At 36.1% G+C, this 14,105-nt stretch overlaps 1 protein-coding gene across 2 annotated transcripts in view; it reads left to right on the forward strand.

Moving 5' to 3' along the window:
* Positions 1 to 4,159: 4,159 nt before the first annotated feature.
* Positions 4,160 to 14,105, forward strand: part of STK31 (serine/threonine kinase 31) — a 79,231-nt gene continuing 69,285 nt past the window's right edge. For both annotated transcript variants that reach the window (XM_060108380.1, XM_060108381.1), the window contains exons 1-3: positions 4,160 to 4,187; positions 4,276 to 4,328; positions 10,606 to 10,704. In XM_060108380.1, the coding sequence (XP_059964363.1) occupies positions 4,160 to 4,187; positions 4,276 to 4,328; positions 10,606 to 10,704 (180 nt within the window). The remainder of the gene's footprint in view (positions 4,188 to 4,275; positions 4,329 to 10,605; positions 10,705 to 14,105) is intronic.

Consider the following 14,105-nt stretch of genomic DNA (forward strand, 5'->3'; position numbering starts at 1 on the left):
ATCCATGGGTCAAAGAAAAAAATTAGAAGAGGAATCAAAGTACTTTTAATGGAATGAGAATGAAAACATAAAAATATGTGTGTGATTCAGGTAAAGCAGTACTTAGAGGGAAATTTACAGCACCAAATGCCTATACCAGAAAAGGAGATTTCAAATCAGTGACCTCAGCTTTCACCTTAAGAACTTAGAGGAAGAAGAGAAGATGAAAATTAAATAGGAAAAAGGAAATAATAAAGGTCAGAGCAGAAATAGAAATAGAAAACAGAAAAGTAATAGAGAAAATGAATAAAACCAAATGCTGGGTTTTTTTTGAGAAGACAAATAATATTGATAAACCTCTAGCTAGATGGATCAGCAAGATAGCACACAATTCACCAACATTAGGAACAAGAGTGGTGATATCACTATAGATTCTACAGATATTAAAAGGATAACAAAGGAATGTTATAAACAACTTCATGCCAATGAATTTGACAGCTTGGATGAAATGGATAAATTCCTTGAAAGACACAAACTATGAAGTTTATTCAATAATAAATAGATAATAAATGATTAGCCCTATATCTATTATATGCTGATTAGCCTATATATCAATTAAAGAAACTGAATTTGTAGTTAATAACATTCCCACAAAGAAAATTCCAGGTCCAGATGGCTGCACTGTGAATTTTACCAAATATTTAAAGAACAAAGATTACCAATTCTATACAGACTTTTCCAGAAAACTGAAGTTAGGAATTCTTTACAACTCATTCTATGTAGCCAGTATTGCTCTGTATCAAAACCAGACAAAGACATTACAAGAAAAGAAAATTTCAGACCAATATTCCTCTTGAACATAGATGCAAAAATTCTTAACATTTTAGCAAATCTAATACAAGAATATATAAAAAGGATAATACATCATGACCAAGTGGGTTTTATCCAAGGGATGTAAGGTTGGTTTAACATTTGAAAATTAGGCAATGTAATTCATCATATTAACTAATTAAAAAAGAACCACATGATAATCACCATAGATGGAGTATTTGACAAAATGGAACATACATTCATGATAAAAACTCTCGGCAAACTAAGAATAGAAGGTAATTTCTTCAGTTTGATAAAGGGTATCTACTAAAACCCCATAGCTGGTATCAGTGGAATAGTACTTAGCAATAAGGAGCAACTTACTATTGATACATGTGAAAAAATGGATGAATCTCAAAATAATTACGCTGAATGAAAGAAAAGAGAGAAAATGGACATACTGTATGATTTCATTAACATCCAATTCTAGAAAATGAAAACTTACGTATGGTGACAGAAAGCAGAATCTGTTCTTTGGGGTAGACATGGGGAGCCAAGTACTATAATGAGGCATGAGGAAACTTTTGGGGGGGTAAAGGAAATGGCTGCTATCTTTGTTAACAGGATGACTGCAACAGTATATAATATGTTCAGTCATCTAAATATGTACTTTTAATACCTGCAGCTTATTGTATATTAATTATACTTTAAATCAAGCAGTTAAAAATTAATGGAGGGGGGCTTCCCTGGTGGCACAGTGGTTGAGAGTCCGCCTGCCGATGCAGGGGACACGGGTTCGTGCCCCGGTCCAGGAGGGTCCCACATGCCGCGGAGCGGCTGGGCCTGTGAGCCATGGCCGCTGAGCCTGCGCGTCCGGAGCCTGTGCTCCGCAACGGGAGAGGCCGCAGCAGTTAGAGGCCCGCGTACTGCAAAAAAAAAAAAAAAAAAAAAAAAAGAATGGAGATAATTTTCTACTGTTATGCAAGGTTTGCCACAAAGAGAAATATCTGCTTATAACCAGATAGATAAGCTATATTAGTTTTTCCCCCTTAATGTCGTGAAAAACGCTGCAGCACAAGAGAGGGATCTGACGCTAGGCTGGACTGAGAAATGCTTGTAAAGCTACCAATCTGAACACCACATTTTCATTAACTAAAGTCATTTTCTCCTTTCCACCTGTAAAAAAGAATGCCGGGATTCTTCTAACTTGGCTGCTTTAAAATTTTAATCACCGTGTACAAATTAGGAAAGGCCACAAAATCCAAGCCACTACCTTATATCATTATTTGAAGCCTTGTTAAAGACGCAGCTATTAGCCCGCAGGTGCTGGGAATACCCGCCCATAAATCTTGCCAGCACAGTCTCTGTGCGCTGCTCTCCTGGTGCCTGGCCTCAGCCAGCACGACCCGCCCTAGGCCCGCAGGCCTCGGTGGTCACGTGAGCGAGGCACCGGCTCGCGCAGAGCCAGTATGAAGGCGCAGCGAAGATCGCGCAAGCGCAGTGTGGGGCCAGAGTGGCCGGAGCAAGCAAGGTAAGCCTCTGCTCCTGCGTCACGGCCGGCTGACAGCGAGCTGACTGCGAGCTACGGCCTTGGGACGGAGGGCTGAGGGCCCAGCATGTGGGGCCAGAGTGGCCGGAGCAAGCGAGGTAAGCCTCTGCACTTGCGTCACGGCCGGCTGACAGCGAACTGACTGCGAGCTACGGCCTTGGGACGGAGGGCTGAGGGCCCAGCGTGTGGGGCCGGCCGGGGGCACTTTTCTAGAACTTCTCTGGTGAAAAGTGCGAGGTCAGTAGGAGTCTTTTTGGTAGGTTCCATGGTGGCTGCTTCAGGGGCCGTATTTTCACCTCTGGTGGTCTTTAGGGCTGACCAGTATGGGCGCGGCCCATACTGATGTTTCCTGGCCTTCTTGGTCTCCGAGCCGCTGGCCCACTTCTGAGGGTGACAGGCACCCCAGTTGCTGAGTGTGGTTCCGGGAGGCGAAGCCGGCCTGCAAATAACTGAGGCCTGCGTGTTCTGGGTGAAGACAGGGACCTGCAGGCCTGTTGTCCGGTGGAATTTTCTCTTCCCGCAAACTACGTGCCGTTTAAGCTTTGAAATCCCTCCTAAAATAGGCGTTAAGGAGCGACCTGGTCTTACTTATTCCAAACTCTCGATGTGAATTGGAAGTGCCGTTTGGTAATCCAGGTTTACAGAAAGTGGGTGCATTATCACTTCCTTCATAACCATGTGGAAAAGTCTTTTTTGACCCCTTTAAAAGTAAGATTTAAACATTATTCTAGCAGTGGCTTTTTAGATCGTGTGGTGCGATTTCCAAAGTAAACATTTTCATTTTTACTAAGTTTAAGCCAGTGTCTTCCAGTGAAGTATAGTCTCACTGAACAGATTCCAACTTGGTTTTTACAACTTTTTGCTCAATTAAAAAATTACTTTTGGCCAGTATTTGAGGAAGAATCCTTCTTTTAAAGATGTGTTGATTCTAGTTAGTGTATGCGAAAAATTTTTTTTTAAGTTGTAACGAAAATCAGAATAAAGTTTAAAAAATAATTTTTACGACCTTTCCCCCTGCCCCCCCATAGGGTTAACTGTTTCCCCCCTAGTTGGGAGAGTATTTGGAGCTTTGGTGTAGTGATGTTTAGTTAACTCTTAAATTTCTTTAAAAAAATTTATTGTTTTCCATTTCCTTCAAAAAACTAACATATATGCATGTAAAGTGCAATCTTCTAGTGTTTTAAGGATAAAATTATAAACTAGCAGACATTTATCTTGAAATATTTTGCAGTTGGGAAAGCAAATTATTTAATGAAAATTATTTTTGAAGGTATGTATAAAGTTTGATTCATTTTGCAGTTTTTAAATGCAGGGTATCTTCAAAAGCAGAAACAACTATTCCTTTTAAATAAAATGGATATGTTTATTTAAAAATTAAATACCAGTCGGAAGCATTTGTTTTACATATGTTTGTAGTGTTTCTTTTTGTTTAAATTATGGAAGTCCTACTCATGTTTGGGGGGGCACCAATTATTTTAAAAGAGTATGCACATTGTTCTGAAGTATTTATGTAACTGATCAAAGTGTGCATGAATTATACACTTCAAGGTAAATTCGTGAAGGTTTGACTAAAGAGATAATTTCAAAGATAGAAATTGCGTATGATGAAATTGCAAAATACAATATACTGAAAACAATTATTGAAGAAAATATCTTTGGGGTTGTTTTTAATATAGAGTTTAAATTTTGATAACTTAGGACAAAACGTACTTGGAGGAATTTGGACATTATATGGTTTAGTCTTTATTCAGTGTTAATGGACAGATTAATAGAACCTAATTCAAAGTATTGAATTGTTTTCGTTTTTCAGGAATTGTCCAAATGGATGAAGAAGTACATTACAGTAAAGGTACTGACACTAAAAATTATTTTTGGTTGTAAGAGCTAGATGATCTTGATTAATTTCTAATTTTCTTTGCATTGTGATTTGGTTTTAGTTGAAGATGTGGTTGGAAGTCATGTAGAAGATGCAGTAACGTTTTGGGCCCAGGTAAATAGTAGCCTGGTTGGTTTCCTCTCCCACCCTTTCCTCCACTAATCCAGGTCCTCCCCAACAAAAACAAAAATAAAAACCCTGTAATGTATATATATATCATTGTTATTCTCAATGCTTAATTTTTATTGAACATTATTTAACACAGGGCATTATTAGAAGACAAATGGTTACAGCTGGAACTTAATACCAGAATTATGAGTAGTATGTTCATAATACACTGAGTTAAAAAAGAAAACAGCAAAATTGTAGTTGTGGTTTTAGAATTAACATTCAATTTAACATATCTAGGCTGCATAAATTACTGAAGATGCTGAAAAACTGTTGTATTTCTGAAGTTACAGCCCCATCTAGAGGTCTCTGATAAGATTGTTTCTTAAGTGATACTGTGTTAAAATTTCAGTCATTTTTTTTCTATTGGCTTAATTTTGAATTTGAGGTACAATGTTTTTCTCATCATATAATTGGAAGTACTAATGGAACATTTATAATTTTACATTGGCATGCTTCAGGACAGATAAGTTTACTTAGTTTTAGATACAAAGCAAGGCACCAAAGTGCTTATGTTCCAGAATTTAAAAGGTGAATCCCTCAGAGGTACACAATTACTAATTTTTAATTTTGTGAACTACATGATATAGGAGGGAAGGGAATAACATTTCTCTGTACTTCTACAGCCTGATAACTCCTTTTTGTACAGGTAGAGTGAATTGGCAATGTGGGAAATAGGATTTATGAGAAGAAAGGTTATAGAAGACATACGATTAACTCAGTGTTCTTTAAATCTATATAGAAAACATTTTAGAAGGGTGATAGTCATAGAAAAATTTTGGCAAATTTGTATCTCTGCTTATGAACATATTTTCTAAAGGTTGCCCACAATGTTCTGGTTCAATGCCCATTGTCTCTGCATTAATAACAGCTGTGACCCTCTCAACAGTGTCCCAGGTTGGATGATAAATGATATTTTTAAGCTCATTATATAGGAAAAACATTTATTATCTTAAATAAGATTTTCAGACCAGCACTGTCTGGTAGAAATATAATGTGGGCCATGTAAGTAATTTAAAATTTAGCAGACACATAAAAAAGTAAAAAGAAATGGGCAAAATTGATTTTAATAAATATGTTTTATGTAACTCAGCATATCCAAAATATCATTTCAAAATATAATCAATACAAATGTTACTAAGATAGTTTATTTTCCTTTTTTTCCTATCCAGTGTATATTTTAGATTTACAGCACAACTTAAATCAGACTAGCCATATTTCAAGTAAGAATTGGCTATTGGTCATTGCAGCTCTAGACTTTGATTTTTATTGACCTTTATGTGAAGCTGTTGCTTGAATTTGGAACTATGATTTAAACCAGGAGTCAGCAAACTTTTTCTGTGAAATATTAGATAGTAAATATTTTAAGGTTTGTGGGTCTCTTTTGCAACTGTTCAGCTCTACAAAAGCTGCCATTGTAGTGCAAAGGCAGCCATAGACAATATATAAATAAATATGTATACCTGTGATCTATTAAAATTTTATTTACCAAAACAGGTAGGAGAGCCCATAATTTGCTAACCTCTGATTTCAACCATGAAGTTGAGGCCCCTGTAGAAGTTTAAACATACTTCAAAAAGTGAGGAAAAATGTCTTAATTGGATGAAAAGATTAAGTGAAAACTGCCAAGGCGTCCATGTGAATCGAATGATTTTTTTCGAGAAACAAATTGTTTGTGCACACATGTGCGAATCCATACCGGAGACACGCCCTGTATGTGCCCCTTCGACGGTTGTAATAAGAAGTTTGCTCAGTCGAATAACCTGAAATCTCACATCTTAACACATGCTAAGGCCACAAACAACCAGTGAGAAAAAGAGAGAAGACCCTTCTCAACCTTGAGAAGCATCTTTCAGGAGTGTGATTGGGAGTAAATATGCTTCTCCTTTGTATATTGTTTGTAAGCAAGAATTTTAAAAATGAATCCTACATATCTAAGGGATATCTTTTTTTTTTTTTTTTTTTTTTTTTTTTTTTTTTTTTCGGTATGCGGGCCTCTCACTGTTGTGGCCTCCCCCGTTGCGGAGCACAGGCTCCAGACGCGCAGGCTCCGGACGCGCAGGCTCAGCGGCCATGGCTCACGGGCCCAGCCGCTCCGCGGCATATGGGATCCTCCCAGACCGGGGCACGAACCCGTATCCCCTGCATCGGCAGGCGGACTCTCAACCACTTGCGCCACCAGGGAGGCCCCTAAGGGATATCTTTTAATGTTTGTTAAAGTTTTGATATATTTTGATAAAGTAGTAAAAATCAAAGAAAAAAACTTTAGTAAGATGACATTGCTAAGATGCTCTATCTTGCTCTGTAATCTCATTTCAAAAACATGGTATTTTTGTAAAGTGTGGTCCCAATAGGAGGACAATTCATGAATTTCACATCAAAAGACAGTTCTTTATACAACAGTGCTAAAAATGAGAGGACTTCTTTTCACATTCTTTTTTTTTTTTTTTTTTTTTTTTTTTGCGGTACACGGGCCTCTCACTGTTGTGGCCTCTCCCGTTGCGGAGCATAGGCTCCGGACGCGCAGGCTCAGTGGCCATGGCTCACGGGCCCAGCCGCTCCGCGGCACGTGGGATCTTTCCAGACCGGGGCACGAACCCGTGTCCCCTGCATCGGCAGGCGGACTCTCAACCACTGCACCACCAGAGAAGCCCTCACATTCTTATAAATATGCAGCTCACCTGTTGCTTACAGTTGTTTTAATTTTGTATTTTTCTTTTTTTTTTTTTTTTGCGGTATGCGGGCCTCTCACTGTTGTGGCCTCCCCCGTTGCGGAGCACAGGCTCCGGACGCGCAGGCTCCGGACGCGCAGGCTCAGCGGCCATGGCTCACGGGCCCAGCCGCTCCGCAGCATATGGGATCCTCCCAGACCGGGGCACGAACCCGTATCCCCTGCATCGGCAGGCGGACTCTCAACCACTTGCGCCACCAGGGAGGCCCTAATTTTGTATTTTTCAAGTGCATTTTGTACACTTTGTGGGGATAGGCTTACTGTGTGTGACTTTTCTGGAGGTTGATAATTTTGCTTTAAGTAGGTTTTCTTTAAAAGAATGGGCAGTTACATGCAGGTTTCAAGAGTATTTTCTTTTAAAAAAAGTTATATAGGCTTTGTTTGCTATCTTAATTTTGGTTGTATTCTTTGATGTTAATACATTTTATGTAATTGTATGGCTGTATTGAATCATATAATATCAAATATTAGAAGTGATTTAATAGTGTTAATCAATTTAAACCCACTTTAGACACTTTTTTTTTTCTGAAAAATACTGCCAGATGCTGATGTTCAGTATAATTTCTTTGCCTGTTCAGTTACAGAAAGAGGTGCTCAGCTGTAGAATGTATTGTACTTTTTAACACCAGTTGTGTACATCCTGTGTAACAGGAAGGGCAACAATAAAATAGTAATCCTACAGAAAGAATATGGCAGGAGAAAAAAGATGCAAATTTTAACACTTGATTAGGTTGGGATAGGGTGTAGATGAAGAGTAAATAGAGATTTAGAAACACGTGGAGGCAGGTCAAGTTGAAGGTTTGCTCACACATAGTCTCTGTTTTTCTACCACTATGGATTTCTGCCATTTAAGCCATTTACATGAAAACACTTCAGAATTTTTGCTAGGCCTAGTTTGATGAATGGCAGTTGAAGGAATCTTAAGTATTTGACCTTTGAAAAAAAAGAGCTTCCGTTTATGCTAGTCCATATACCTACAAATCTAATTATGTAAAATACTTTGGTGTATTTTGAACTTTAGAGAGCTCATTCCAGGAGTTTATTTACAAAGGCTGCTTCAAGTGTGTCTTGGGGTCAGTTTAAATTCACTTCCCATTTTTACTGTTTATCAATACTTATATTCATCATGATGTCATTTGAACTGCTCTTTCAGAGTTTATTTTCAGTTACAGAGATAATCATGTTCTATCTAGCCTTATTGAATATGTTACTGATATATATATATTTTTTATTTTGTTTTTGTTTTTTTTGAATTTTATCTAATTTACTTTTTTTTATACAGTAGGTTCTTATTATTTATTTTATACATATTAGTGTATACATGTAAATCCCAATCTACCAGTTCATCCCACCCTCCCACCCCCACTCTGACCCGCCACTTTCCCCCCTTGGTGTCCATACGTTTGTTCTCTACATCTGTGTCTCTATTTCTGCCTTGCAAACCGGTTCATCTGTACCATTTTTCTAGATTCCACATATATGCGTTAATATACAATATTTGTTTTTCTCTTTCTGACTTCATGTTATTGATATATTTTTTAAAAACATATATATATATTTAACAGTTTACTTTGAAATAACTTTAGACTTACAGGAAAGTTGTAAAATTAATTTCTTTATACCTTTCACCTAGCTTTCCTTGTTGCTAACATTTTACATAACCAAAGTACAATGGTCAAAGTCAGGAAATTAACATTGGTACAATGCTGTTAAATCTTAATTACAGCCCTTATTCAAATTCCACCAGTTCCCCGCTCCCCCCCACCCCACCCCTGCCTTTTTTTTTGTTTCTATTCCAGGATCTAATTCAGGATCCCACATTATATTTAGTTGTCATGTATCCTTAGTCTCTTCCAACTTTTGACAGTTCCTTTATACTTATTTTTCATGATTTTGACATTTTTAATGAATTCTGGTCAGTTTGTATTTGTTTATGATTTCTCATAAATAGATTGGCAGTAATACTACAGAAGTGATGTGGACTGAAAGTACATCATATTGGGGATTTATGATGTTGTTATATTTCACTATTGATGTTAACCTTGATCCACTTGGTTAAGGTGGTAACTGCTGGGTTTCTTAATTGTAAAGTTACTGTTTTTCCTTTTGTAAGTAATAAGTGTTTTAGAGGGAGATGCATTGAGACTATCTAATCTTGTTTCTCTTAAACTTTTTACCCACGAATTTTTTATTTATTGCTATGGCCTTTGCCTAACGATGGTTTTCTATTTTCCTCATTCCTTCTACATTTATTAATTGGAATTCTTCTTTAAGGAAGAGCTGTTTCCTCTCCAGCATTTATATATTTATTTATTCAATTATTTATATTAATATAAATCCATGGGTATTTATTCCATGGATTATAATCCCATACTATCATTTATTTTGTTGTTTAAATTGTTCCAGCTTTGGCCAATAGGAGATTGTTCACGTTGGCTACTGTATCCTTTAAAATGCACCCATTCTTTTTTTGAATATTTCTTTACTTTCTGGCATCACCAGATGTTCCAGGATCATCTTTTATTTCCCTGTCCTAGCCCTGGATTCAACCACTCTCCAAAGAACTCTTGTTTCTTTTATTGGAGAATGGGGTTTAAAAATCAAGATCTGGGCACTAGGTGTGCTTATTGCTACTTGAGTGTCATTGCTTCTAGGCTCTCAGCGGACAGAGATAGGAATTATAGATATATTTATAAATATACTATATAAATACAAATATATATATAGTTAACACATATACACATCTGTATCTCTGTGTGTGTCTTTCATATATGCATATATTCACACACAAACATATGTATACACATGCACACACATATATGTGTTTGTGTATATGTGTGTGTATGTATACACACACACACACAAGTTCATACTGATACTTTGCAATTGTAATCTAACACTGCAGGTTCATTCTAGCCTGCCTTCCTTATTTGTAATTTCTCTCTCCCTGCTTTCATTATCTAGAACATATTTACTTACTTGTTCAGTCCTAGTATATACCTAAAGTAGTTTCAAAATTGTTAACCCATGCCCCTGTGAGAAATTTACTAACTAGATTACAGTATTCATATACAGAGAACCTGTACATTTTGAAATTGTTTTTACATCTGTTTCCTTTACACAACAACAAATATGTGAGAAGATCCATGTCATTTGACCAAAATATGGTATCTGTTTTGAGCAATTAGAGCTAAAGTAAAACCCAGAGACAATTGTTTAAAGTTACCTCTTAATATGATATTAATAATATTTGGTATCATAGTTTGAATTCCAAGTAATTTGAACTCATTGGGAAGTAAAAATTTTTTATAGCCTAGTTCCATTTCTTACAAAGAACTTTTTTGAATTATGAAAAAATAATGACATAAGAATTGATTTAATTTCTAATGCTCCAAAACCTTTTAAGTATTATGCATAGTAGAATCCTCATTTGCATAACACTGTCAAATAATATTTTACTGAGTCTTATACTATATCTATTCTTCCTTCTAGAGTATCAGTAGAAATAAGGATATTATGAAGATTGGTTGTTCACTGTCTGAAGTCTGTCCCCATGCCAGTTCAGTTTTTAGGAATCTTGATCCAAGGAAGGTGAGCCATGTTCTTGGGTATAATTATTCTATCTTTCTTATTAGCTTTCCTGTGCCTCAGATTTTATAGTTTTTGGAATTTTTAATATATTTGAAAGGAAGAGGCAAGTTTTTAGAATTTGTATAAACAGTCATAAGTTTACTTTTTCAAAAATACTTATGAACTATCTGCTAGGTACTAGGCACTGTGTTAAGCATTAAGTATACAGTGGTGAACAAAATAGAATCCTTGCCCTTGACACTGATTCATAAAAATTTGTAAGAGACATACTTATGGAGAACAGTTGGACAATATATATATGTACATATATTTTTTAATTGACATATAACTTACAGTGAAGTGTGTATCTCTTAATCTCTTGATGAATTTTTCATATCTGTGCATCTGTGTGATCACCACCCAGATCAAGATACAATTCTATCACCCTAGAAAATTCCCTCAGACCCCTTCTCAGTCAATTCTTGGTCAGTAGTCCCCTAACAGAGGTAATCATTATTCTGACTTCTATCATCATAGGTTCATTTGCCTGTTCTTAAATTATACAATATGTACTCTTTTGTATATGTCTGGCTTGTTCAACGTAATTTCTGAGATTTATCCATATTATTGTGTGCATCTATATTATGGTGTGTTTGTTCTTTTTCAAGCTATGCAGTATTTCACTGTATAAATATACCAAAATTTATCTGTTCTCCTTTGATGGGCGTTTGGAGTGTTTGTAGTTTTTGGCTACTGTGAATGAAACTGCTATAAAATCCTTATACAAGCCTTCTAATGGATATTTTAACTTATTTCTTTTTTGTATATACCTAGGAGTAAAATTGCCAAGTCATAGGGTAGGCATGTTTCACTATAGTAGGTACTGGCCAATCATTTTGGAAAAGTATTGAACCAGTTTGCATCCTTACCAGCAAAGTATGAGAGTTCCAGTTCCTCTGTGTCCTCACCAACCCTTCTCATTGTCAGTCTTCCTAATTTTAGCCATTTTGGTGGGTGTGTATTGTTATTTTGTGATTTTAATTTCACTTTGCTAATGAGTACTAAGGTTAAGCATGCTTTTCGGGTTTTATTAGCCATTTGGATATCCTGTTTAGATCTTTTCCCAGTTTTCAAGGTTGTTTGTCTAGATTGATTTGTAGGAAGTTCTGTACAGTTGGCCCTCCGTATCCATGGGTTCCACATCCATGGATTCATCCAATTGTGGATCAAAAACATTCCAAAAAATTTTCAGGAAGTTCCAAAAAGCAAAATTTGAATTTGCTGTGTACTGGCAACTATTTACATAGCATTTACATTGTATTTACAACTATTTATTTAGCAATTACATTGTATTCAGTATTACAAGTAAACTAGAGATGTTTTAAATTTTATGGGAGGATGTGTATAAGTTATATGCAAATACTGTGCCATTTTTTATAAGGGATTTTAGCGTCTGAGGGGGGTCCTGGGACCAATCCCCTGTGGATACCAAGGGACAACTGCACATGTTCTTTATATATTCTGGGTATGAGTCCGTTGTCTTATATGTGTGTTGCCACTGTCTTCTCCTAGTGTAAGGCTTCCCTATTCACATTCTTGATAACATTTGAAATCTGTTAATTTTTTCTTTTTTGGTTTGTGCTTTCTGTTTCCTATATAAGATCTCTTTACTTACCCCAAGGTCATGACTATATTCTCCAATTTTGTTTTTTCCCTAGAAGTTTTTGCCTTTTGCATTTAGGGCTGTGGTTTACTTCCAATAAATTTTTGGTTATGATGTGAAGTAGAGGTTACATTTAATTTTCTTCCATATCGATATCCAGTTATATCAAAACCATTTATTGAAATAACAAACCTTTCTTTGTTGAGTTGTCTTGGAATCTTTGCTTTAAATCAGATGACTGTATGTGCGTGTTAACCATCTTTTTCAAAATAGTAAATGCCTGTAGTCTGGGATGCATCAGTTTCTCTGCCAAGAATTTATCCTTTGGACATTTAAGTACAGAAAGTACTCAGAGATGTTTGTACATATATATTCAATGTAGCATTATTTGTAATAGGCAAAAGTGGAGATTAAATATCCTTTAATATATCAATATTACAGTAGTAGTAGTAGTGATAATAATGATAGCTAGCATTTGCATCTTACACTGAGACAGACAGTGTTCTAAATACTTGGCTACTAACTCATTTAATCCTCACTCATTTGTACTAACACATTTAATCCTCACAGCAACCCTGTGAGGCAGATGTTATTATTTTATACTTTATTTTTTTGGAAATTGAGACACAGCTAGGATAACTTTATGAAAATCACCGGCTAGTTAAAGGTGGATCAAATATTTAAACTCACAGAGCCCACCTTTTTAACTGTTACCCTATATTGGAATAATTAATGAACTGTGGTAGATCCTTATTTTGGAATACTAAGTAATCATTTTGGCGGGCTGATAGCTAGGGCGAGGTAAGCACTGAATTTAAGGAGGCACTTTTGCAAGTTCAGGGTTGATACTTCACAGTGAATTCCCCTTTAAAAATGTTGTGCCCTGGATGCCTTGCTTGCCTCACCCAGTCCCAAGCCCTGGTTATTTAAATGAGGGAGATAGAGTTCTGTGTTTTGATATGGAATTAGGTAAAAAATAGTGTATTTAAAATGAACCCATTTATGTAAATAAAAAAGCATAAACATATAGTGTACATGTGAAATTACTGTAAATGTAAAATTATTTTCAGGAGGTGCATGTGGAAGAGTATTGGGAAGGAAGTCTTACTCTTTACCTCTTTGGGTATACTTTGATTTTCTTTTAATAATGTGCCTTTATTTAGTTTTATTTAAAAATAATTTAAAACCCCAATGACATATATAAAAAGGTATAAAAAGAAGAAATTTAGAAGGAAGAAAGGATTGTAGCTTGGAGCTGAGCATCAGAATGGATAAGATAATGCAATTTGTAAAGATTTTAGGTTTTTTTTTAAACATCCTTGTAGTCTGTGACTATGTTTAATAGTATTATGAGTTAAGACATATCTGTTTTCCTCTGTTGAATGCAAAATAAATTACTTGCTTTACAAAAAATTCAACCTATTTTCAGAAAGAGACTTCTCATTATAAATGATTACTTACCCACCTCTGATTATCTGTGAATGGATTATACTGTGTAAATTTTCTTTAGTGATTGAGTAGTTCTCTTCCTCTTACCATGTAGTCAGGACATGGGGTGGGAATTGTGGAGTCGTGAAAGAGGAGTGGGACTAGGCACAATGGGAATGACTATATAGTTCTGACTGTGCTCTCAAGACAAGCCTGTTTGGGATAGATGTATTTATGATGGTGGTTGTGATTATTCACACTAACAGAGTCAAGAACTTTAGATTGCTCAGTTTGGTTGGGTTCGAGCTCTATTTCTAGAGGTATCCCCACC

The sequence above is a fragment of the Mesoplodon densirostris genome, chromosome 9, assembly GCF_025265405.1.
Source record: "Mesoplodon densirostris isolate mMesDen1 chromosome 9, mMesDen1 primary haplotype, whole genome shotgun sequence".
NCBI classification, from domain to species: Eukaryota; Metazoa; Chordata; class Mammalia; order Artiodactyla; family Ziphiidae; genus Mesoplodon; species Mesoplodon densirostris.